Source organism: Schistocerca americana, chromosome 9 (genome assembly GCF_021461395.2).
Source record: "Schistocerca americana isolate TAMUIC-IGC-003095 chromosome 9, iqSchAmer2.1, whole genome shotgun sequence".
NCBI classification, from domain to species: domain Eukaryota; kingdom Metazoa; phylum Arthropoda; class Insecta; order Orthoptera; family Acrididae; genus Schistocerca; species Schistocerca americana.
The window spans coordinates 165,700,500-165,727,269 of record NC_060127.1 but is presented as its reverse complement, the minus strand read 5'-3'; the positions used below and the strand labels follow the sequence as shown (position 1 = coordinate 165,727,269).

Genomic DNA, 26,770 nt, shown 5'->3' with positions numbered 1-26,770 from the left:
GGAAAAGATAAAACAGCAAATTTCCGGCTAAAGAAATTCACATCAACACATTCACATCTAACTAAATTATTTAACAGTTACATTGCAGACCCATACACATTCCCTGATACACTTACACATGGAATAACTTATCTGAAACCTAAAGATCAAGCAGACACAGCAAACCCATCTAAATATCGCCCCATAACATGCCTACCAACAATATATAAAATATTAACTTCAGTCATTACACAGAAATTAGTGACACATACTACACAGAACAAAATTATAAATGAAGAACAAAAAGGCTGTTGCAAAGGAGCACGAGGATGTAAAGAGCAACTGATAATAGATGCAGAGGTGACATATCAAGCTAAAACTAAACAAAGGTCGCTACACTATGCATACATTGATTACCAAAAAGCTTTTGATAGTGTACCCCTCATGGTTACTACAAATATTGGAAATATACAAAGTAGATCCTAAATTGATACAGTTCCTAAACATAGTAATGAAAAATTGGAAAACCGCACTTAATATCCAAACAAATTCAAGTAATATCACATCACAGCCAATACAGATTAAGCGTGGAATATACCAAGGAGACTCATTAAGTCCTTTCTGGTTCTGCCTTGCTCTGAACCCACTATCCAACATGCTAAATAATACAAATTATGGATACAATATTACTGGAACATACCCACACAAAATCACACATTTGCTATACATGGATGATCTAAAACTACTGGCTGCAACAAATCAACAACTCAACCAATTACTAAAGATAACAGAAGTATTCAGCAATGATATAAATATGGCTTTTGGAACAGACAAATGTAAGAAAAATAGCATAGTCAATGGAAAACACACTAAACAAGAAGATTACATATTGGATAACAATAGTGACTGCATAGAAGCAATGGAAAAAACAGATGCCTATAAATATGTAGGATACAGACAAAAAATAGGAATAGATAATACAAATATTAAAGAAGAACTAAAAGAAAAATATAGACAGAGACCAACAAAAATACAGAAAACAGAAATGACAGCAAGAAATAAGACAAAAGCTATAAATACTTGTGCTATACCAATATTGACCTACTCATTTGGAGTAGTGAAATGGAGTAACACAGACCTAGAAGCACTCAATACACTTACATGATAACAATGCCACAAATATAGAATACATTACATACATTCAGCAACAGAAAGATTCACATTAAGCAGGAAGGAAGGAGGAAGGGGATTTATCGACATAAAAAACCTACGTTATGGACAGGTAGACAATTTAAGAAAATTCTTTCTAGAGCGAGCAGAAACTAGCAAAATACACAAAGCAATCACTCATATAAATACATCGGCTACACCACTGCAATTTCATAACCACTTCTACAACCCTTTAGATCACATAACATCAACAGATACGAAGAAAGTAAATTGGAAAAAGAAAACACTACGTGGCAAGCACCCGTATCATCTAACACAGCCACACATCGATCAAGACGCATCCAACACATGGCTAAGAAAAATATATACAGTGAGACGGAAGGATTCATGATTGCAATACAGGATCAAACAATAAACACCAGATATTACAGCAGGCATATTATTAAAGATCCCAATGCTACAACAGATAAATGCAGACTTTGCAAACAACAAATAGAAACAGTAGATCACATCACAAGCGGGTGTACAGTACTAGCAAATACAGAATACCCCAGAAGACATGACAATGTAGCAAAAATAATACATCAACAACTTGCCATACAACATAAACTAATAAAACAACACGTTCCCACTTACAAGTATGCACCACAAAATGTACTGGAGAGTGATGAATACAAATTATACCGGAACAGAACCATTATAACAGATAAAACAACACCACATAACAAACCTGACATCATACTCACCAATAAAAAGAAGAAATTAACACAACTAATCAAAATATCCATACCCAATACAACAAATATACAGAAGAAAACAGGAGAACAAATTGAAAAATACATCCAACTGGCTGAGGATGTCAAGGAGATGTGGCATCAGGATAAAGTTGACATTATACCAATTATGCTATCAACTACAGGAGTCATACCACACAATATCCACCAGTACATCAATGCAATACAGCTACATCCAAACTTATATATACAACTACAGAAATCTGTAATTATTGATACGTGCTCAATTACCTGAAAGTTCCTAAATGCAATGTAACATATACCGTACAGTTAAAAGGAAGTCACGCTTGATCAAGGTCCGCGTCACTTTCCATTTTTGACCAGACGTGGCGTCTGAGAGGGGAGAGAAATAATAATATAAATATAATAATCTGCCCTTTGTCAAAGTCACTTATACCTACAGATGTCTCCATTTGCAGCCCATATTTTCACTAGCATGGTGCCATGTCCGTGTCTGCTATGCATGACATGCCTGCAACGCCACCAGGTGGCATCCAGTGTCGCAGTAGGCAGTGGTCATAATTTTTTGGCTTATCAGTGTATGTTGTGTCTCATTGTCTGGTTTCAATGCGTGCAGTTGTTGCAGTCATGACGGGTTAATCTGTAAAAGTTTCTGATGGAACTGGCGCATGGTTACTGCAGGGATTTGCAGTTCTTGTGATACCCTCCACACAGACTCCAATGGCAAACACTGAAAACTCAATAGTATCCATTCTGCGTCAGCTTCACTTGTTTCAGGTCATCTAGTACAGTGCTCCACATCAGCACTTCCAGTGTGCATAAAATTCCTCTACCACCTGCATATCGACTTCTGTGAGGTTGGTTGCATTCTATAATGTGGTTGGAAGTTTCTTTGAATGTGTGTGTCTGTTTTGGTCTGAACAAACCGTTGCACACACGAAGCTTTTTCTTAAACTGTTGTCATTATGCTTCAATCACAACAACTTGGAACACACATAAACAAAACTTTGTGAATTCCGTCTGTCACATAAGCCAAACATAGTGTGAATATTTTAGTTAGTTCCTGTGCTGTAACACTTTGAAGCTGTAATGTACCTTTCCAGATACCTGTACATTTAATCCATAGTAAGTCTTTTTCTGAAAGTATTTGTATGGAGTGTAGTGTTGCACGGAAGTGAAATGTGGATGGTAGCAGTTGAGACAAGAAAAGAATAGAACCTTCTGAAATGTGCTGCTACAGAAGAATGTTGAAGTTTATGTGGTAGATCAAATAACTAATGACCAGGAACTGAATCAAATTGAGGAAAAAGGAATTAAGGTAAAACATGACGAAAAGAAGTGATTAGAATGTCAGATGAAAACACTTTTCAGCTGTCTAAATATCCAGATTATTATTTTATTGAGCAACCAGTTTTGGCAATGTATTACACCTTCAGACTCCCTGACCAATGTGTAGGAAAATTCCCACCTCTTGTCCAGTCTAAATAGAGGCCAGCATTCAGTGACTGGTATCTGTAGATTTTTGACACAGTGATCACTTCAGTCAGGTGTGTGTCTGATTTGGTCAGAACAAACCGTTCCACATGTGGAGCCCTTTTTTAAACCGTTGTCATTATGCTTCAACCATGACAACTTGGAACACACACAAACAAAACTTTGTGAATTCCATCTGTCACTTAAACCAAACATAGTGTGAATATTTTAATTAGTTCCTGCACTATAACACTTGTTAGTCAAATGTGGCACAATATATTGCCGAAACTAGTTGCTCGATAAAATAACAATTTGGACATTTAGATGGCTGAAAGGTGTTTTGATTTGACGTTCTGTACTGAACAGTTGAGGTCCCACAACCATCTGTGTAAAGATGGACATACAGAGAAAAGAAGTGATTGGCTGATAAAACACAATTTGAGGCATAAAAGAACAATTTGCTTATGGATATCTGTATGATGAGTAAAATTTGTAGAGGGAGATCAAGGCTGAATGCACTAAGGAGGTGCAAGTAGGTGTAAGTTGCAGTGGTGACACAGAGACAAAGGAGCTTTGCACAGAAACAACTAGTGCAGACGTTACAGACAACCAAAAAAAACCACAACACCAACAACACTTTTTGTGTGATGTACTGCAATTATACGCTTTAGATCATCATAAGTACAAATGCAAATTTGCTTCCATGCTTTTACAAATTCATGCTTCTTTATTTCCTCCCTAAGTTTCCAGCTTCTTAGAGAAAAAGGTCTGGTTATTCCAAAGGTATGTGTTCCTGAATTTGTTGTACCTGCTTCATGAAGCTATGTCTCATTGACTTACCATTTATTTGCCTGTTGGCCTCTGTTCTGCTTTCTTTTGTCATAAATTTGTGCTCCTTTTGATTCTAACTTCATGAAAATCATCCTTCCCAGCAGGTAAGCTCACTTCTTTGCTCTCATTTTGGAGTGCCTCCAGCATCTAGTGGTTAGTATCACTGGCTAGCAACACAAAGGCTTCTTATTGGAGTCCCGATGAATACTTTCGTTCTTTGTCAGTATTGGGGGCAGGAGTCGCAAAGCCTAATGGTGCTAAAAAAAATATATCAGCAGGATCACCTCTGGCATGGAGACAAATGATAATCCTTTTGTTGCAACTGTATTTCCTTTTTCTCCATTGTTGATCCTCCCGTAAAAACCTTAGTTTTGAAGTCATAGGTTTTTGTATTTAGTCATAGATTATCCTGTCAGATGCACTACAGTCAGCATTCTTGCTATTACTATATTCTTTTCTTCACGTTTTTCTTCATATTTTTATTATTTAACGGTTTTGTGAGCTCTACTTTTTCTTTTCAGACTGTTATACATGACTTGCCTGGGTTAATTGAGGTAACCTTCAAGAGTAACTGTATGAAGGTGAGAGGCCTTGTGTTTGTTGAGTGCTCATTGTGACTCTGTGTTTGCAAAGAATGTACTACATACAACCGTTTTGTTAATGATGGTTGATTTGTTAGTAGCTAAGGTTTCAAACCGCTGCTAACTCAAATCAAAGATAGGTGTGTGTGTGTGTGTGTGTGTGTGTGTGTGTGTGTGTGTGTAAATAAATTTGGTAATTTGGTTACTGGCTTATCAGTGTTTGTACAGTTTAGCATGTTTTCCATGTTTGCCCATGCTCAGCTAGGGACCATAGGATCATGGAGAATTATATTATTATTTCATGTAATGAACTTTACAACTGAAATAAAAAGTGTGAATGGTCATGTGTTGTTTAGGAAACTTTATTAACAGCAATCAGTAGTTTAATATATATTGTCAGAAATTAGTCTGGTTTGAGCAAACAAATAAAACTAGAAATCATGCTCATTCTGTCTATTTATGCTACTGTTTCATTTTAAATCAGGAAGTTGTAAGCAATTTAGGATTTTTTCTGTGTACAATTTTAATTATATGCATTACAGCATGAGAAGTAAAGGGTGGCAATTCGTTATCTCACAGACAGTAATGTGTGTGCCTCATTACACACTAGCAGTTGTTTCTTATGGGTACTGTGTATCGACCTTACAAGGTCTTTTAGACATAGACTTTCCTTAGCTGAGCTTTGTTTCATCAGTGGGTAACAATAGGATAGTTGACCTTTTTTTTTTTTTAATCCAATTTTGTTGGATGCTGTCCTTACTACATGTGCAGATTTCTAAACAAAAATTTAACATACTCGTATTTATCACTTGGCGACAAAGATTCATTGTTGGACTTAGTTATTCACTTATACGCATCTGGAAAAATTTGTAAACTGGTAGCAGATGTTTAAGGGTTCCTGTTACACTCAGATTGTTACTGGTAAGGCAGTCTTACATATTTTATGTAAGAGAATAACTTCATGACCTGAAATATGTAAGCAGTTTGATAAATGTGCCAGTTACCAGTGAAGCCTGATGAGTGTAATTTATCTACTTGTTTCTGGAAGTATTTGTGTGGAGTGTAGCCATGTATGGAAATGAAACGTGGACAATAAATAGTTTAGACAAGAAGAGAATAGAAGCTTTCAAAATGTGGCGCTACAGCAGAATGCTGAAGATTATATGGGTAGATCACATATCTAATGAGGAGGTATTGAATAGAATTGGGGAGAAGAGGAGCTTGTGGCACAACTTGACTAGAAGAAGGGATCGGTTGGTAGGACATGTTCTGAGACATCGAGGGATCACCAATTTAGTATTGGAGGGCAGCGTGGAGAGTAAAAACCGTAGAGGGGGACCAAGAGATGAATACACTAAACAGATTCAGAAGGATGTGGGCTGCAGTAGGTACTGGGAGATGAAGAAGCTTGCACAGGATAGAGTAGCATGGAGAGCTGCATCAAACCAGTCTCAGGACTGAAGACCACAACAACAACCACATGTCACAGTGCCCAGTGCACTACACTTGAGTTCTGTTTGTTGAGTATAGCATTATACAGTACCAAGTTTAAGTATGTTTGCATTAAATAATCAGCTATTTGAAAGTGATGTTAAAGTAGAAATAATAACAATGCACAATTCATTCAAGCTAGGAATTTATTTCTCTTGACAATGTTGTTTTTGTGATTACCCACGTACACATTTATACTCTGCAAACCTCTGTGAAGTGCACAGTAGAGAGGAGCAACATGTAGGGGACTGAAATGTATTCCCAGATGCATTACTTACAGTTGGCACTAGGAACTTTGCAAGCAGGCATTAATGGGATAGTTTGTTTGTATCTTCAAATGCCTGACGGTTCAATTCTTTCAGCATCTCCGTGACATTCTCACACACGTTAAACAAATCTGTGACTATTTGTGCTGCCCTTATTTGTATTCATAATATCCCGTGGTAGTCCTGTTTGGTACAGATCCCACACATGAGTGGGATATGTTCGGGAAATCTGTTTGTGTACCATGTTTGGGGGGTATTACCTTTTATGTTGGTATGACTACCAACCAGTTGTCCACCAGGATGAATGACCACAGCCAAACTGTTGTCTAGAACAAAGCTGATATCCTGGTGGCACAACATTCAGCCGAGCACAAAAAACTCAATTTCAATGTCTGCCTCACAACCTGAGCCAATTGCACCCTTCCTTCCACCACCAGCTTTACTGAACTACACAGATAGGAGTTGTGTTTACAGCACATCCCCCACTCCTGTAATCATCCTGGCCTCAATCTCAAATAACCCACTGTCCCTGCACTCTCAATCCAACAATATCCCTGTCCTCCATCCTGTTACCCCCTCTGAATTCATATCCCCAAGCCTCCTTCAGGGTGTACAGTTTCCCACCAACTGCTACAATCGTGCTAGCCCGTGTATTCCCCACCCCTCCCTCCCACATTCCTAGACAGCAAACTGCCCTCTTTCCTGCCTCCATCCCCCTTCACCACACCATCCGACACGACCCTCGCCATGACTAGTCCATATGCCACAAGAGAGGATTGGAACTGTCAATCTAGCACCATGTAGTGGCATATGTTTCTCTCTCTCTCTCTCTCTCTCTCTCTCTCTCTCTCTCTCTCTCTCTCCCTCCTTCCTTTTGTCTGTGCCTGTTCACAACTCAATGCTTCTGCTTTTTAGTGAGCAGTCTCCTAAAGTATTTACATTCTACAAGAACTTTTCACAACATTTATATCAATATAATTTTATTGATGGCACTTTTGTTGTGCTGCATTATTCTGGTGTAGTGGGGGTGTGTTGAGAAATGCCTATTTCTTAATAAGGTTTCACTCGGAGAACTTTTATTCATGTTATTGTTGTTATCGTCATCTTCATTCTGAAGACTGGTTGAATGCAACTCTCCATGCTTGCTTGTCCCGTGCCAGCTTCTTCATCTCTGCATCGCTAAACATACATCCACTTGAGTGTGTTTACTGTAGATATAACCACAGGAAATGTCTTCTCTAATGGGCCAAATGAGGCCTTTCATCAGCTTTGTCACTGGAGCATATACTATATTGGGAAAAATTTCTAGACCTCAATTGGCCCAACTCCAAAAACTGTAAACTAATATTATACTTGGCATCTGTGTACTTCTTTTATGGTGTTAATTCTTCAAAGAATACTTTCCTGTAAATTCTCATTAAGTGCAGTATTTTGTTTCCATTCTTTCTAAAACATAATGAATAATTGTTAGCAGGTTTTAGGCACAATTGACCTGGTGCACAGCTAATACTGCAGTCTGTTCCATCTGGGTTTTGGGATTTGTCCAATGCAGCATATAAGTGTAAATTATTACAAGTATTCATTATGGCTTTGACCAGGCCAAGCCATAAAACAATGATGCATTGGTCCTTGCTGTGTGGGCAGAACATTCTCATGCTAATATAGGAAAGTATCAATTCCTGACTATTGTCACAATGTAAGTGGGGTATTATTTGGGTCTAAATGTCAAAACCAGTTATCCAATCCCAGACCATAACAATAGCTACAGACTGTCTCACCACCTCATGCACATTTCACTGTAACCACAGCACACTTCGGGAAATACTATTCTCTCAGCTACACCCTTCCACCTATGCTCGTCTGTGCATCGTATCATGTACCGTGACTTTTCTCTCTGTGAAACCTCACTTCTCTATGGTCACATCCTGATGTTGTTTTCATCACTTTACGATGAGTGACTCATGATCAGTGGCTTCTTGGCAGTGTTACAGACACCTAATCAGAATTCCATTGCTTCTTGGCAGACAATTGATGCTGATCTCTCTACCTTAGCTGCATCAGAAATTGTCTTCAGTAACTGAAAAGTATGTTTGTTGATTCATTCACAGAATATCTTTAAGGTATGATCCCCCACCAGTGAATTTCACCACAGAGATTATGACAATTCAGTTTTGCATTTTCCTGACCAGAAACATAATCCTAATGTTTAGAACACTGTGTTTGTTTATTTACTTGAATAGTTTTGAAACTTGGCTTGTGAATAAATGAAAAAGTCCTGTCAGTGGCTGTGGAAAAATTTATTCATCTTTCCATTATGGCTGCAACTCAGTGTGTCTGTCATCTTTATAGTGAGTAGCAGTCTGTTATTGTTATTTAGGTTGAATTCTTTCAGCAAGAGATCCTCACTCACAAACAGCATCAAGATGAGCAATACCTTGTATTTCACTGATATTTTCAGTGCACAATAAAATCACTGAGAGTGAACCTCAGCACTTCTAACTTTCCTATAATTTCTATGATACAATGGCTAAACTGGTGGGCTACTAGAGTTGTGCACCATTAGGGCTCAGTCAACTCTCTCCATTGATTCATTTCAATAAAAAACATATTTTTCGTGCCATATTGTGTACCATTAGATGCAAATCATGATGATATCAAATTGTAAAACTTGTGTAACGTTACACCCACATTTATGAGTAGGCATTTCACAGGCATTAAGAGAGATAATCTTGGAAGTAAGTTGGTGAAGATCAGATAACTTGTAATTGAGAATACAGTTCACCCTCGATTAAGGTGCTACACGTAAAGTAGTCTCTTGTTAACATCCACAGTTGCAGTTGTTGAAAGTTACTGGAAAAAAAGTACAGTTCTCCAGCAAAAATCCCCTTGTCACTTCATTATATGAAAGCTTTGACTATACGCTAACTACATAAAAGCTTGACTCATTCCCTATTGTGTGGATTCATTGCCTTCGACTGCGTATTTCCCATTTTTAATTAACAGAATTTCATTTAATGTCTTCTTTCATTCAATATTGATTCTTAAATATTTTAAAATAACCTTAATGACAAAGGGCTGATATTACTTAACTGTTTAACATATGTGCAAGTCTGCACTGACATGTTTCTAACTATTGTTTCTAACTATTGTATAGCTGTGTTTGTCTGAAGTAGAAAACTGCATTACTTTTTTGCATGCCTTTGTTTCCAGATAGTAATGTTTTTAAGTGACTGTTTTGCAGAATGCATTTACTCATAGAGTGGCAAGAGTCCAGTCCAGCTTATGACTTCAGTGACATTTACTTCTGTTGACAGCTATGGTGTTCTCCTGTGGGAGCTGCTCACCGGAGAAACACCATACAAAGGCATTGACACCCTGGCAGTGGCATACGGAGTGGCAGTCAACAAGCTGACGTTACCCATCCCTAGCACCTGCCCTGAACCCTGGCGGGATCTCATGGAAGGTCAGCTAAAGATCTATTGCTGCCATGTAAAAAATGTGGGGAAATATTGTATAAAATCTTTGTTATTACACTGTAGGGTCTATATTGAATCAACTACAGACTGTTTGGAGATGATGAAAAATGTTTGCTACTTTACCATTAAAAGAGGGTTATGGACTGTTTTTCTAAAAAGTGTTTTAGTATTTAAGTTCCTTTATTTTTGCTATTAAAATAGTCATCTCATTTTCTTTCCTAAGGTTTTTGTTGTCTTTGTTTACTTTCTGTATGCAATGCTTCTGTTTTATTAAACAAGTGCTACAGTACCTGATAGTTTGTGAGTGTTCTCTCTCTCTCTCTCTTTTTACTCTTGTTGTTCACTGGGGCATCTTTCATTTCTTAGTCACAGTAATTTCAGTTATAGCATTGTGTGATGAATACAGTTTTGTCGAATTTCTATGAACCTGGAAAAACAAGAACTTCATAGTAAGTTCACCAGATAAAATATTAGTCACCCGATAAAAGAGCAGAATGGTCAATTTGGAACAGATGGTGTAGATCTGGTATCAGATGGTCTTGTGAGTCTTTACTGCTGATGTAAGTTCAGGCAGTCAGTGCCAGTCCGTTGTACGGAATCAGCATAGTAAAATTGGGCGATGTAGGTATGTGACACAATGGCAGAAGGAGCTGTCACGATTGGACGTAACATGGCCACACTGTGAATGAAGTTCTTTGATTTGTCGATATATCGGTGCAGGCCATCCACTGTGTCTGCAAGGAATAGTGAACTATTTGCAACTGTGTGATGTGGTATAAGGACAGTGGTCATAAAAAGTTCCTAACTGACACGTATGGGAGACAAGTATTCTGCATCTGCAATGACAATAGATTTTAAACACTAAAAGAATTGCTGCTGTCAGTGAATGCAGATGCATCTCAGTCAGTTTTTGAGTGACCAGTGCAAAGTGAACTTTGTGCGATGTTCATTAGGAGTCCACTACCTGGCAAAGGACCATTGCTCACAGTGGTACATAATGGTTTGTGTTGTCAGTGGGCCAAACTACACAGAAACTGGACTGGAGCTGCCTGTGGGCATGTAGTGTGGTCCGATGAGTTGCAATTTTGCCTCTTTTCAAATTAACGCAAGGCACTGGGTGCACCAATAACCCAGTGAGGCATTTAACCAGCATTGTGTGGAGGGCGCAGTTCAAACCAGAGTTGGTTCTGTGATGTTTTTGGGGTGTTTTTCATATCATAAACTGTGATCACTGATGCGGATGATCATGAACATGAAGCCGGATGTTCACAGAAACACTGTTAGTGACAAGGTGATACCCTTTCTTGCACATCTTTATTATGAGTATTCTGAGGACACTTTTGTTTTCCAAGATCACAACAGCTATGTTTACAGGGTTGCACGGATGTGTTCTCGATTTGATAGCCACATATTGCACCTCAACTGTCTCTAAATCCCGTAGAAAATTTCTGGCATTTTTTGGTACAGTGGATGAAACATAGCAGTTAACATACCGCTATTTGGTAGTACTGTGTGACCTAATGACCGGTCAGTAGCCTCAGCTGCATAAGGAATACCTGAAGAAATTTGTGAGTTCACTTCCTTGCTGAAATGTTGCCAGTGTTTCATTGTATTACCATCATGCCTCATGGGAGAGCCAAATTTATTGCCTGATGTGTTTATGCTAATAGTCAATGTAATGATTAATCAATCTCTGTTGTTTAATTTCTCTCTTTTTGACAAATTTAATATTTTTTAGTTAAACAATTGAATGGACAAGAACTTCCTCTTTTTTTAAAAAAATATATGTCTAAAATTTTTTACTGCTGTTGTTCCTGTCTGTGTCTGTAAACACTGATGAAGTTGTACAAGAAATTTTCAATGTGTATGAGGAAATCAAAGTAAAGTATTGCCCCAAAACGAAAACTATAAAATAGGAGAGATGTGCTGGCTAGCCAGTACTTACATTCATGAGATGAATTTTGGTTATGGCCAATAGACACATTTAAAAGTGAAAAAACTGTTCCTTGCTTTTTGAGTGATTGGTTCCTCTTTCAGGAAGAAAAGAGGGATAGGTCAAAGGAAGTTCAAGTTGGTCGTATCCCAGGTGGGAGAGACTCACTTCTTCTGATGACGAGGGGAAACCAAGTTTGTGTACTTGTATAGTCCTCACAGTGTTGGGTGTGGGGATGGAAGGTTATGTCATTGTGGCGTCTGACTGTGAGTGACCTGCTCCTTTTTTCTAACTTTCCTGAATCTATACATGTTTCCTCACCAAGGTAGGAACTATAAGTTTTGACAGCTAGAATTACTTATTATACTTTTAAATTTGTCTTTAGGCAGTACTGGAATTTCTTCTTCTTAAATTATGGAATTGCACTTGTTTCAGTGAAGATTCAACTGCAATTTTATTGTTTTGCAACTGTTACAACTTATTGAGTCAAGTTTTGCCATGGTGTGTGAAATTGTTTTGTTTCTCATTTCGTTCTGGTCAGGAGAGACTTATCAAACTATTGTTTTAGTTTCCATAACCAATTCTGTTAATAGAGAGTGGGAATTAGTAAGTATTTTATGTAGAATTGCAGAAAGTAGAGTTAAGCCTTTATCTTGGTAAGGAAAATATAGTTAGTTGCAGTATGCTTACATCCAAGCAGTATTCCACAGTTAAATTTTGTGTTGGAAAAGAGGTGATGTAGTGAGTAAGAGGTAGGAGACCTTTATTGACAATATTGTAGTATATTAACTGAAAGTTGGTCCCTGGATACAACACTGAAAGCTATTTTGGTGTTGGTACTACTGCTTAATTTCCCAGTGATCAGAGGCATAGCTTACACAGGTGTAGAAATCTTGGCACCTGTTATGAATTAATACCCAATGATTCACTAACTTTTGAGTTTCATGTCTATAATTTCCATCCAAAATTTTTCCCATCACATTCATGATGGTACTGATGAAGATCAGTTGAAAAAGTAGTGCTGAAGATCAGTTGAAAAAAGTAACTTTGTTGCCAAAGGTTAATTGTACCTTTTTGTACTGCAACTTTCAAGATATGTCTCATTGCCAAAGATGATTTCTTCTATCAGAATTACAGAGTGAATGACAGTTGAGCACAAGGGGGGGGGGGGTGATTTTATCAGTTATCTGTTATGCTGAAGTGCTGTATGGCTCTGTGAGCAGCAGGTGTGCAGTTCGTACCGAGTACGATCATAAGTTTTTTGTTAACGTGCAGTATTGAGTTCGCTTTGCAGGATCATAAGTCTTGTCACTTTCCTAAGCTATTACTCAGTTAGTTTCACACATTGTGTAAAAGAAACATACAACATGAACAGAGGAAAGGACAAGACAAAACAATTACGTTATAGGCTGCAATTGTCGTCCGCAGTTGAGGTGGCAGAGCGACACGACACCTGTTCGCAGAACAGAGGGTGTGACCAAGCTCATGCACTGATTGGTTGTTGCCATTATATCTCTCCTGTAAACACAAAGCTGTCAGTCACTTTGTTATTCTGAGCCAGGTATACATCCATATACTCTAAAAACCTCTGTGAAGTGCACAGCATGGACATTGTGTGATACTGAAAATATGAGGGTTGGAACTTTAATAGTGGCAACTATTTATATACAGCTCGTACAAAATAAATATGTGTTTCAAAGTTTTACTGACCTTCGAAGTAGTCACCAGCATTGAGTACAACTCTTTGCCAGCAATGTCGAAGTCGTAGGATACTCTTAGCAGTGCCAGTTGTGTTGACTGTTCGAGCGGCGCGGTCTATGGCCCGACGAATTTGTAGCAGTTCTGAAGCGAATGCTGTGAAGTGTTTCCTTCAGTTCAGAAATCGACTTGAATTCACGAGGGCTTAAGTTAGGGGAGTGCAGTAGGTGGTATAGCACTCAGCAGCCCAACCAGTCAAACAAATCAGTAACAGCTTGCACTGTACGTGCTTGAGCATTGTCCTGCAAAATGATGGTCAGGTCCTGCAGAAAGTGTCATCACTTCTGTCTGTAAGCTGGTCGTACGTTGTGTTCCAAAAATGAACGGCATAGAGACAGAAGTGATTACACTTTCTGCAGGACCTGACCATCATTTTGCAGCACAATGCTCAAGCACATACATTGCAAGCTGTTACTGATTTGTTTGACTGGTGGGGCTGCTAAGTGCTATACCACCTACTGCACTCTCCTGTCTTCACCCCTCGTGACTTCAACTCGATTTCTAATTTGAAGGAAACACTTCACAGCATTCGCTTCAGAACTGCTACAAGTTCGTCGGGCAGTAGACTGCATTGCTCGAACTATCAACACAACTGGCATGGCTAAGAGTAACTACATTGAAGGTCAGTAAAAATTTGAAACACAAATCTATTTTGTGCGAGCTGTAAATAAATAGTTGCCACTAATAAAGTTCCAACTCTCGTATATCCACTCACTACAGCTAAGAATGTGACTTCCTCATGTAAATATAGCAGTTATTTTCCTTTCGCATCTATGTTGTAATTATTGTACTTAGTATTCTAAGACAAAATTTATATAGCTGAGTGAATTCGATATGAAATAATAAATGTAGTAAACAGAGATCCAGAATTTCAATCAGTCATGTTGTTGATGCAGTTATTGTGTGTTTTATTTGGCCCTTTGGTAAATGCAGTTGCGGCATAAGAGTAGCAGTTAATGATAGAATTTGATACCAGATTACCTACCTTTGATTGCTCTGACGTCAAGAGATAACAGAATGGCCCAATTTTAAAATCTCTGATTCTTTATGGCATCAGTGCCTGGAAGATCTGTGATTCAAAAATACAGTTTAGTAATATGAAAACAGACCTTTATCTATTCTACATGCAGGTAGTCTCTATTGGTCAATAAAATACATAGCACTGCTTCAGTAACTTTTCATCTCTCATATTCAAGGCCACACGGGGTAGCCGCGTGGTCTAGGGCGCCTTGCCATGGTAAGCACGGCACACCCCTCAGAGGTTCGAATCCTCCATCAAGCATGGATGTGTGTGTTGTCCTTAGCGTGATTTAGTTTATGTTAGATTAAGTAGTGTGTAAGTATAGGGACCGATGCTTCAGCAGTTTGGCCCCATTGGAACTTACCACAAATTTCCAAAATTTCATATTCAACTGTTTCATCTCAGAAATTGAGGTCACAATAGGAAGAATGTGACACTAAGGACAGTGAAGCGCAGTAATCATATAAGATTGGGAGGAAAACTTGTAAACGTGAAGCATAGTAAGAGAAGGAACAGGGCAGGAAAGAGACATCAAAGAAATGATGAAGTGTGTTTAAATAATAGGCTGTGCCTGAATAAGTGGCATGAAGGATAAGTGAAAACAAAAGTGTATTTAAAATATTTCTGCGCGTATAAAAGGTTCAGTAATAGTACTTCATCTCACAGGGAAAATTAAGAAAGAATGCGGACACATCAACAGATTACACATAAACATTGTAGATGAAATTATTTTCTACAGCAGGTACTGTGTCATTCAAAACTAGTTGCAGTGGTAACACAAACAGGACATACTTTCAAGTATTAAATTCTATTCCTTTCCACGACTTAATGTTTTACTGTAATTTGAGCGAGGGTACTCCTTTTCTCATCACATAAAAGTATTTTATTATTGTCATGACATTGGAAGTAATAACAATACTTTATATCTTTCAGAAATACTGAACATTTCAGACTCTTATAATCAGAATTTTTCATTACAGCATGCTGGAATTCCGACCCACACATGAGACCTTCATTCGAAGACGTCCTCCTAGCACTCGACGCAATAATGCATTCTGCATTCACTCAGACACCCCATGAGAGTTTCCACACCATGCAGGAAGACTGGAGGCAAGAGATAGAGCAAGTCCTCCACGGATTGCGGATGAAGGAAAAAGTGAGTATGCCATTTTGAAGCCCAGAAAAATGGTAACAGCCTTACAGGTATTCGCAGTGCAGACACTTCACTTGCTTCTGAATAGGAAGATGAGGAATAAAGTATTATATATTACTGAAAGAACAGTTGCCCCTTGAATAATAAAAAGAATAATTGAAGTATAAATGTGTGAATGATTGTTTGAGCATTTCAACATAAATGGTTGACTATGTAGCTGAGGTTGAAGAGAATTTGAAAAGTAATTTTCCTTCATTTTTAATTTTGTGTAATTCCATGTAGCAACACTCTTTCTTAAGACTGTTAATGTTAACTAATATTTACTTTTGATAGTAAACATAGAGTTCAAGTAGATGTTAAATAAGGTTGCTACTAGGGATAATTGAACCAGTGACTTTGCAGTGATGAGTCTTAAACGTTACGCACTCAACTACTGGCGACTCTGCAAAGCTTCTCAAAAAGTTTTGTACTGAACAGCTGAGACAGGAGCAGTTTTAGTGATAGAAACAGGTGCACAAACTGAAAAATTTCAGAATTTTATTAATAGTTTCTACATTATGCATAAATCTGAAAAACTCAGTATTGTAATCTAAATATTAGTTTCTTCATTTTGAGAAGAGAGTGAAAAATTCAGTATTATATTTTAAATCTTTTCCTTTACTCCAATTTCCTTACTGACATATCTCCTGATCCAGGATTTCAATACTTTTCATTTCCCCCTTCATCGGCACACTTTTTTTTATTATTTCTCCCAATCTCGTGGATGTGTGTGGATGTGTGTGTGTGTGTGTGTGTGTGTGTGTGTGTGTGTGTGAGAGTTGATTCTCATGGGTGTGGAACACGTCTGTCTGTGTGAGTGCACAAATGCCCATGCACGTTTGCTCACTGTTGCAGATGCTTCTGTCTCTGTGATTGGCTAGTTGACATTCATTTTGTGTCTTACTTAATATTGTCCTGCATAATCGAAGCCCATAAGAGCTGTTAACTCTAGAAGCCACACCAATCAACCTGTGCTAGATGGAGCTAACCATAGTTTCCAGGTGCAGCCTGAGCACTAGCTGCTGCCTGTTGGAAACCAATCACTCAGTGTCAACAGCTGACTTTAATTACTTAAATACACTTGGAAAATATTCAAAATGGTTCTTGATGTTTTGAATTCTGTAATACTTTACTGAAAAGTATATTTTAATAGATATTTTTGGTCATCCCTGACTCAGAACCTTTAATTACAAGCCGTGCTTGGTTTAATGTGAAAATAATATGATCAAATCATAATAATTTACTGTTATTGGTACATTGAAGCAGCATCACAGTGCAGTGGTGAAATATCTTATTTATGAAACAACCAATTAGTAGTAGACTTGAATGCTGCTATGTATTTCTGTTCTTCTCAGTGAAATCTACTTGCAAACAAAAATGTGACGCTGTGGCCACTTTTAAACAATTAACCCTGCATTGTTATCGAATCACTTATGGGAAACGCCTGCAATTTTGCAGACGTGCTATGTTCGCGGTATGCTACCTTTTTTTTTGCTCTCCCATTTGGAGACACCCCTTCTCATTCAGTTCAGTCACTGCACTTGTATATTTTACATTTTTGCACCTTTCAGTTTTGATATATGTGGCCGTTAGGGAATGCTGATGATTTACCAACCTTTCAGCTGGCCAAAAATGGAAGATTCTGATATGTTACAATCGTAATAATGTTCGAAGAACTTTTCCTTACCCGAATGAAAACTCGAGTAGGAAAAAGTAGTCATCCTTTTCACTTTCACCCAAACAGCATTGATGCATACAGCTTTACTCAAAACAGGAGCAAGCATCATCACTGTTTACTTTACTCGTGTTGGCAGTTCAAGAAGATCGAGAACATTTTATACAAGGTTCAGGACAGTTTCTAATAGGTTATCACAATTTAGTTTTCCCGCAGTTTGGTGGAAATACTTTTGGCAAATGTCGGGATAATTTTCTGATGTAGGTCATATACCATAAAACTCAGTGATGTTACATTGGTATGATTGGATGTAGTGCAATACTGCTCTACTCCCACTATAACTGCATCTGTGTTGAATTTGTGGTGGACTCTGTAAGAGCTTGCGTGTTTTGCCATTGCTCAACCAGCTATGTTTCTCTAGAAAATGTGGTCCTGTCTGGTTACTCAGATTTATATTTTTCACAGCTTCTTAAATAATTTTAGCAGATATTGCATTGTTTTTGGTGGTAATGGCCTCCCTCCCTCTCTCTGCTTGTCTAGTGATCTGATTGTGATCATTTCGACATGAACGATTAGTGAAACTTTAAGTTTTCTTTACTGTCCTTTTTTGAGACACACTTGAAAGCATGGAAGATGTTTCCTATCTCCTTTCTTGGATCAGTGAAGTAGTATCAGTAGAAGTATAAAATAAATTTAATATGTCGTTAAAACATCTATTACATTTTTCATAATTGGACTACAGTACATGTTCTCTCACTGTGCCTTCAATGGTTGTCTCACCACACCTATTCTTCTTTGTGAAGAAGCTGGAAGTACAGAACAGAGGACTTTATAAAATCTAATTCTTCATTTTCAGCTGTGGACAGATAAAAGTAAGGAATTTAATTGGTTTGAAACTGAAAATATGTAGTCATATTCTTTGTTTCTTCTACTTATTTGGTTGGTTATCTGTGTATCTATTGTATTATGTCAGATATCTAGAATAGCAGTAGTGTGATTATTTTTATCAGGAATGGGTTATGACTTTTACTACTACTATCAGTATTATAAACTTGCAAAGCTTAATAAACAATAACATAGATTTTGATGTGGGTAAATAGAAAGTTTATATATTTGTACTTATTGTTGAGATTTTATGTTTATCCATCTGTATAAGTTGATGGAAGGAACACAAATGGTGAAATTATTGTTGTTTTATTTGGGATAATGTCAGCTGTAGGTGCTGAATTTTAAATGGCATTTCATGTTATTGTTCCTTGCTCATACCTCTTACAAATGGAATTTAGATAACTGTATTTTATTGTTATTAGTTAATTGGAAGTGTATGTCAGCAAATATGGAGCTGTGGATGAGCCACATAATAGTTTTGTTCAAGTTTCAAATTATATTTTCAATTTTAAATTGTGCCTTTTGAGCATTTAATGTATTTGGCAATTAACACCCATAGTTGTAAAATATTACAGCATTTCAGAGTAACCATTGTTCCTTTCATGTTAGGCTGCAGTTTAGTGAGTAACGTATGGTCAAAATATCAGAACAAAGTCAGCAATAAATATTAGACTTAGTTTGTGTAGATGGTGATTTGACTTATGGCAGTGTTTCATAGCCTGACTGACTTCTCAGAAATCACTTCTGATCACACTATCCATATAAATTACAAAACTGCAAGTCTTGCTTCTCTCCTCTCTCTCACTGATGACTAGTATTTATATAATGCACAACTATCATCACATGCCTGTATTGTTTCGTTTAGTGATGAAACAAGAAAGAAAAAAAAGAATTAATATATCACTATGGCTTGACACAATTTTCTTTACAGTATGTTCTCAGTTTTGTGTCATGTTTTCAGTAACATTATACAGTTTCATATGCACCTAAAAACAGAACGAAACCTATTTTGCTTTGGTTAGTTTAATGGCAACATTTTGTTCATCTTTTATTGCTGTATTTGAAGTGTCATGCTTTTCTCTGATCTTCATTTGACTAGATTATTGTTTCAGTTTATTAATTTTGAAGACTAATTCCCTCACAAGTTTATGGAATGTTTTTTAGCATGCTTGCCCTTTACCACACCCACGGTCTTGGAGTGTGAGCTCAAATGTCTATAACAAAATAAAAATTGAATCTCAATTATTGCAGCTGAGATGATAGCACTGCACTTTGTGCAAGCATATCACAGAGGCTGCATATATATTTTGTTTCTTAATGTTTTATGCCATATTGAAATGCTGTCATATGTTCAGTCACCTTTTGCTATGACAAAGCCTCTTGTAGTCTCCTTGGTAAAAATTGTCGTTTCTTACTCTCTTTCCTACGCTACTGCAGGCTTGCCGATCACTTGAAGAGGTGAGTGTTCTAAATAAACTGCTTGCATTGGTGTTGCATGCATTTGTAGAAATTTTTCAGTTATTGTTTTGTATCTACATTTCTTTTGTTAAAGGGAAGAAATGAAAATGATAAATCTGTGTGAAACTGTATTCAGAGTTATGCAGTTTCTTTAAAAAAAATGACCCTCTTCCCCCTGTAGGCACACTATCCTGCAAGAACGTTGTGCACAATACTGAATGAATTAAGAGAATGGTTATGATTTTGATTTTGTGTATTAACTGCTATTGGAGATTAGGAAAATTAGTATTCAGTTATCTGACATCTGCAGTTTATCTGAAAGCAAAGAACCATATACTTTTTGCTCCAAAAAGCAATTTCTTGTTTTTTGTCACAACACTGAAGCATAAATTAGCAAATGGTGTCCCACTGTATAAGAATGATTCAGAGAGCGCAAGTGCTATGTAGAACTCCAAGGCTAAAAAAATTGGCAATAACGGAGCATTGCGCAGTTACACCATGTTCTGGTTATTAGTTTCAACAAAAGAACTTGGATACTTTCTGTGCCCCTGGATGAATCTTTTACCTTGCAACAGAATGAAATGGAGCTCTTGATGAAATTAAGCTCCTTGATGGGTTAGAGCTGCAGTTATTCTGGTGGTCAATATGCACGAATGCCTCTGTCAAGTTTGGGAATGTCCAGTGGAGGTACTTGCAGACTGATACTTGGAATTGGTGTTTGAGGCCCACCAAAAGGTTACATTGGCACAGAACTGCCTGTGACCCTGCGATTTAGGCTCAAGGTCCAGTTTGGCAAACACTTTTAATCTTTCAGGAAGTTTTGCGTTTGCTCTTCTGAAAATGTGACCTAAAAGGTGGCTTAGAACGTGAGACAGTTTGTGGCAATGTAAAATGTGATACTTAGTGCCCAGGCCAAAGAAATAAATCACTTTCCTCTATGGCTGTGGGAAATAGTGAGTGGAGGAGAGAAGAATCTCTACGAAGTACGTACACGTTGACCGACATTCAGTTATGTCCCGCAGGGCAACAATTTTAAGAGTGGTATTACCAGAGAAAGTTTCCAGTTGCTTGTATCTTCTGCATAAATTTTATGCTTAGCTGTTACAGTAACTTGACTCTGCAAATAGGGTTGTTTGGCAACTGAGATGTATTATAATGTGGCATTGTGCCAGCAGTAGTGGCTGAGCAGCAGTATGCCCACACCTCTCTTAATCTATTAATGAACCAGTTTGAATTAGTTTTCTTGACACCACAATGGCAATTTTTAATAAAAATTATAGAATTTAGGACAAAATATGGGGAGAGAAAGCAACCACTGAACAGCAGTTTAGTGGTGACAGGTATTACATGACTGTCTTCTGTCTCAGACACAGACCTTTGTGCTGATGGATGTGTGTGTTCGTGTGTGTGTGTGTGTGTGTGTGTGTGTGTGTGTGTATTTTTATGATCTTTTCAAGTTTGTCTATGCACTACACATCATTCATCTGCAGGTGAATAGTCACCTTTCTTCATTTTTTGCTTGTTGTTTCCATCCTAGAATATCAATTATCATAATGTCTTGTAAAAGTCTCTTTGTACGTTATTATAAAGATTCATATTTTTTCTATTCTTTTTATTTCGTGTAAATTCAGGCTGCCAAAAGCTGTTTGCATGGCATTAACTTTTAAAAAGTCCTCATTATTGTCATAAATGATGTATTGTGTCTTCAGTTTATATAGAAATGTTACTTTCTAAGATTAGATTATCTCTTTTTTCCATGCATGCTTAAGTGTATCTGTCTGAAAACTGCCTGCTTGTTTTCGTCTGAGATCTATAGAGCCGTGGTAATAAATGTGCCCCACTGTATTCTATCTACATTGAAAAATTAATACTAGTTACCAAGCAATTTTACACCACACAGTTCTACTGTTATTTATTTTGTTGTTGTTCTGTATTTCTAATGCAATCATTGTTTCTGCCTTTAAGTCTTGTGAGTGTATCTCAACTATTACTCAATTGAAGAGGAAGCCTCTATCACTGTAGTAGTTAAAATTACACATATTCAGTATTCTGCAAAGAAAAATATTTTTTTGGTAATTGTGTATGAACATAATCAGTTATAATGATAGCTTTTTTTCTGTTTGTAGTGTGTCAAATGCACATTTTTTTATCTTTAACTTTCCAGTTAAGATGTGTCTGTCATTGAGTAATGTTAAGACAAGCTTCAATTTTACACTGATATGGCACACACAACATAAAATTCAGACATATGTAAGGAAAGAATATGAGAAAATGAAATTTTTCCTGATAACATTATTTTATTAAATACTCTTGATGGAAAGAATGCTGGTATAGTCACTTCAGTACACCACAGCCGTTTTCCTTCCATGTGCTTCCCCAAATCACAAACAAAAGCTAGAGTTTTACCCTGATGTGATGAGATGAGAAACCTGTGACTGTTTTATACAAGAAGATGGGAATTAATACCCAGTCAGTGTATAGGTCATAGAGAGGCAGCATTAGTGTATTTGGGGGATGCACATGGAAGAGAGATGTCTGTGGTCTGTTTAAGAAACCATTCCAGCATTCTTCCTATTTATGAAGAAGGGAAACAATGGGGAATTCGAATAATTGGGATGTAGTGACGAGGAATTCAGTTACATTACCACCTTCCCCTTGCATATGTGAACAAGTGAGATAGAGGTGTATTGTTCAGCAGAATGCTTCTGTTATTGAAACAGCAATAAAGATAAAATTATGCACATAACTGAGAAGATGTATGCTGGGACAAGTCTGAGATACTTTATTGATTCTGGCAGAGACCTTACCTCAGACCATGATGGTTAATGGAAGTCTCAAAAACTCAGATTCTTCATCCATATTGGCACTGCTTAACTGCCTCCCAAGAGTTTGTGAACTTTTCACTTCAGCAATGCCTGTAAGTAGCATTGTATCTTTAGATTCTAGTTGGGTTAGAGAAATGCTTTGTGGCACTATTTTGGGGAAAAAACTGTTCCAACTTTCATGTAAATGGTGCACAGGAGGACATAGTATGGTGTTTTATTTGATTACGAGAGGGTGTAATGATTTACTAAGTGGGTAGCAAATGAGAAATTCGGTTACTGTTCACGTATTAGAACATGATACTGACATTCAGATGAAACTAGAAGGAAAATTAATCCAGAGTGAAATGTGTTAACAAATTAAATAAATCATATTAAACTGTAATTATTGTTGCAAGAATAAATTACAGCAGCAAGACCTGCCATGGAGATAATGCCCACAGGCACCAGATGACGGGACAAGCAAAGTTCGAGAACTGGACTGAATAGTGATTGTGATCTTTTATTTACGTATTAGTAGTAGTTGTTGTTGTATATTATTGCACACTATACGATATTGCAATCTGTATTTCACAGTTGCTCAACCACAGAACTACGGAAGAGTCCTGACGTGAACAAAATGGGTGTGTCAGCTGCTGATTCTATGCAGCCAATGAGGGAGCATCGGGTAAACAATATGTTTGGAAGAAAGAGACATTGTATCAAGTCTCATGTCAGTATAGAAGTGAAATGTGATATGTATTCGGATAAAAACAGCTGTTTTCTCAGGTCCCACGGTAACCACAACCTCAGAGGTACATTAGAAACAAAAGCCAAATATTTATGACGATGAACATGTAAATTTCACAGCTGTGCAACTAGGGTGGTGGTGGTGGTGATTAGAAATTAAGGAGTGTTTCTTCACCATGAGTCCAGACCACAAAGATGTCATCTATAAACCTATACCAGGCCAGGGGAAGCAGCTGTTGGGTCTTCAGGAAAGCCTCCTCCATGCGGCCCATGAAGAGGTTGGCATAGGACGGAGCCATCCTGGTTCCCATGGCAGGGCTACGTCATTTATCAACTGACATGCCTGCACTGCACAGCCTTTTACATCGGCATGACAACAACTAAACTGGCTGAGCGCATGAACGGACACAGACGAACTGTCCGCCTAGGAGATGCCCAATACCCAGTAGCGGAGCATGCCCTCCAGCATAATTCTAGGGACCTAGGAACCTGCTACACCGTATGTGCCATTTGGCTTCTCCCACCCAACACCAGTCCCTCTGAACTGCGGAGATGGGAACTTGCACTCCAACACATCCTTTCATCCCGCCATCCCCCTGGACTGAACCTACGTTAAACAACCTCACTCCCATTCACTCTTCAGTCTTCTCCTCTTTCCCTTTCCTCTTTAGCCATTCACGCATCTTTTCATCCTACATAGTTGTGTTTATCTTTATACTATATACCTCTTTACTTCTGTATGCATCCTCTTTGGTTTGAAGCTGGCACAGTACTTACAGTAGAATATCTTTGGCTTCCTTCTGACAACCATGCCTCCATCCTTGCTACCCTCCCTATTTTCCTTTCCCTGTTGCTTCATAACCTGGGTTGTGAGTAACTGAATCTCCTTTCCCTTCTTCCCTTTCTTTCCCCTCTCTCCTCCCCGATGAAGGAACATTTGTTCCGAAAGCTAGGAACGTAAATTTTCAGTTCTGGTTTATGTGTATCTATCGGCTGTACTGAGCTGAGGTAAGTACTGGCCAGCCCCTCTATCTCTTTGTTAGTATTTGTTTCACATCTTTATATGAGATTTTCCATTAATCATTTAGACTACTTAGAAATACTTCAGAATTAAACAGTAATTCACAGTTTTGATATATAGCAGAACCAATCACACCAGAGTAATCACGGTACTGAGATGAGGTGCATCTTTTGAGACATTGCTAGCACGTATGTCACAAAAACTACAGAAGTTATGTCATAACAGGAAACAAACACTCTTATGCCACTTTAAAGTGATTATTTAAATGTAATAGGCGATCCCAACATTGAGTAGAGCACAAAGACGTACTTCTATGAACAGGCTACCTTTATTTTTTGTCATATTTTAACAACTTATGTGCCATTTATTATACATACTTCTGCACAAATTTCATGTTTTATTTAATTGTGCATAAATTGTTAGACGTAGGATGATTCGTATGGTATGAGGGAGACTGGAAGGAAAAGACTTTTCATTTAACAATATTGTAATTATAAATTATATACATTTTCAATGGTGGTCCATTTTCTGTATTTTGTGTTTATTGTAAGTTTTGGTGGGGAAACTGAGGGTTTATAAGCGCAAGTGAGTGATGGCTCCTGGTTATTGTGTGCCAGGCAGTCACACTCTGTGGATCAGTTTTGGAGCTATAATGGTGTGAAGCTGATAGTGTTGCTTTAGGGCTTGTCAAACGATAGTTTTTGGGCGTCAAGTTGCTGTTTGAGTGCTTTAACATTGTTGGCACCTAAAAAATTTTTACCCAAATCAGTAAACCAGCTGGAAACTCAACGTTTTGAAAATGTATGGTGATGTGCTGTGTTGAATTTGGTTATTTTTTGCCACAAATATAGAATATTAAGTAAAAAGTGTGACTGCATGATTCTGAACTCTGACTGACACATAAACATACACTTTCTATGGTGGTATTGCTACAAATCAACATAAGTTTCATTCATTTTGAGCGGGACAGGTAGTGTTTGTTGATGTATAACAGAATCTGTTTTAAAATGAGTCAGTTTCTATTAACTGTGCTTCTTGTGCAGTTGCTATATTCAGCCACATGCATATGCTGAAATTTTCTTTGTAAGTTATACACATATTTCATATTTATTGAAAGAGGTAACTAGAGTATGATTTGCAATGGTTTAATGAAGATGTGTCATATTAGGTGGCACAATCTGAAATTGTATTGCTGTAATAATTTAATTTGTTATAATACACATTTAGTCACACTGTATACTCTGTATGACGGCCACAGGAGTTGCGGTGTCGTGAGGAAGAGCTGACGAGGGCACAGATGCAGCAGAAACTAGTGGAGGAACACTTGCGTCGTCGCGAACGAGAGCTGGAGGCACGTGAGATTGACTTGCTGGAGCGTGAGCTCCACATCATGATCATCCAGCAGACAGCTCAAGCCCAGCAGGCACCGACGCCCAAGAGGCGCCGTGGAAAGTTCAAGCGCAACCGCTTGCTGCGCTCTTTGAAGAAAGAACCTGGCCAGATCAGCTCACCTTCAGGTTTGTTCGAGGTTACACTAAACTTGTGCTGATGTCCAATGCCGTATGTTGCACTTCTCTTCATTTATTTATTTTATTTATTAGCCATTCCACTATTTTTAATTTTCATTTCAATATATGATATTGGTCAATATTTCTTGAGCACTTTTGCCTTGAAACCATGAAAGACTCTACAAATACAAGAGGACTATGTATAATATTAAGTTACTCTCATTAATGCCTGTGGTTACATGTGTTGGATAATATGTCCAATAATTCTTTTGGAATGATTAATGGAAGTGAGTTGAAACTCTCAAAAATTTGTGACCATCATTTACATGTTTTATGTTAAAATATGATAAGAGTTGTATTTGGTATCTTCAAAATAAGTGCATCTCTCACTCTTAATTCCTACTTCCTCAGTCCATTTGTGTGACACTGTTAGAATTTCTCAGTATGTTAAGATATGTTTAAAAGTGTTGGATGTGCAAACACGGCCAATACGAGGAACTGCAAATCAAAATGATGGATATGTTTAAAAGTTGTGTGCAGCTTTTGTGATTTGCCACTCAGACAAAATGCAAAAGAGAATGTTTTTAACAATAACCACTTTTTGACTGTAGTTTTGTGAAGAAATGATATTTAAATTGAAGGCTGCATTTTTACCTAAGTAACAGTGATGGAAATAGGATTACATTTGAGGAAGTGGAGAAAATGGTCAATATATTGCAGTGCAATAAAGCGGCTGGGGTGGA

The 26,770-nt window shown here is 37.6% G+C and overlaps 1 protein-coding gene across 1 annotated transcript in view; it reads left to right on the top strand.

The window, feature by feature from the left end:
- The window catches only part of LOC124550777 (mitogen-activated protein kinase kinase kinase 10-like), a 680,343-nt gene that overhangs the window by 550,128 nt on the left and 103,445 nt on the right, over positions 1-26,770 (top strand). Inside the window, exons 3-5 of the mRNA XM_047125500.1 lie at positions 9,861-10,009; positions 15,715-15,890; positions 25,778-26,036. Of these exons, the coding sequence (XP_046981456.1) occupies positions 9,861-10,009; positions 15,715-15,890; positions 25,778-26,036 (584 nt within the window). The remainder of the gene's footprint in view (positions 1-9,860; positions 10,010-15,714; positions 15,891-25,777; positions 26,037-26,770) is intronic.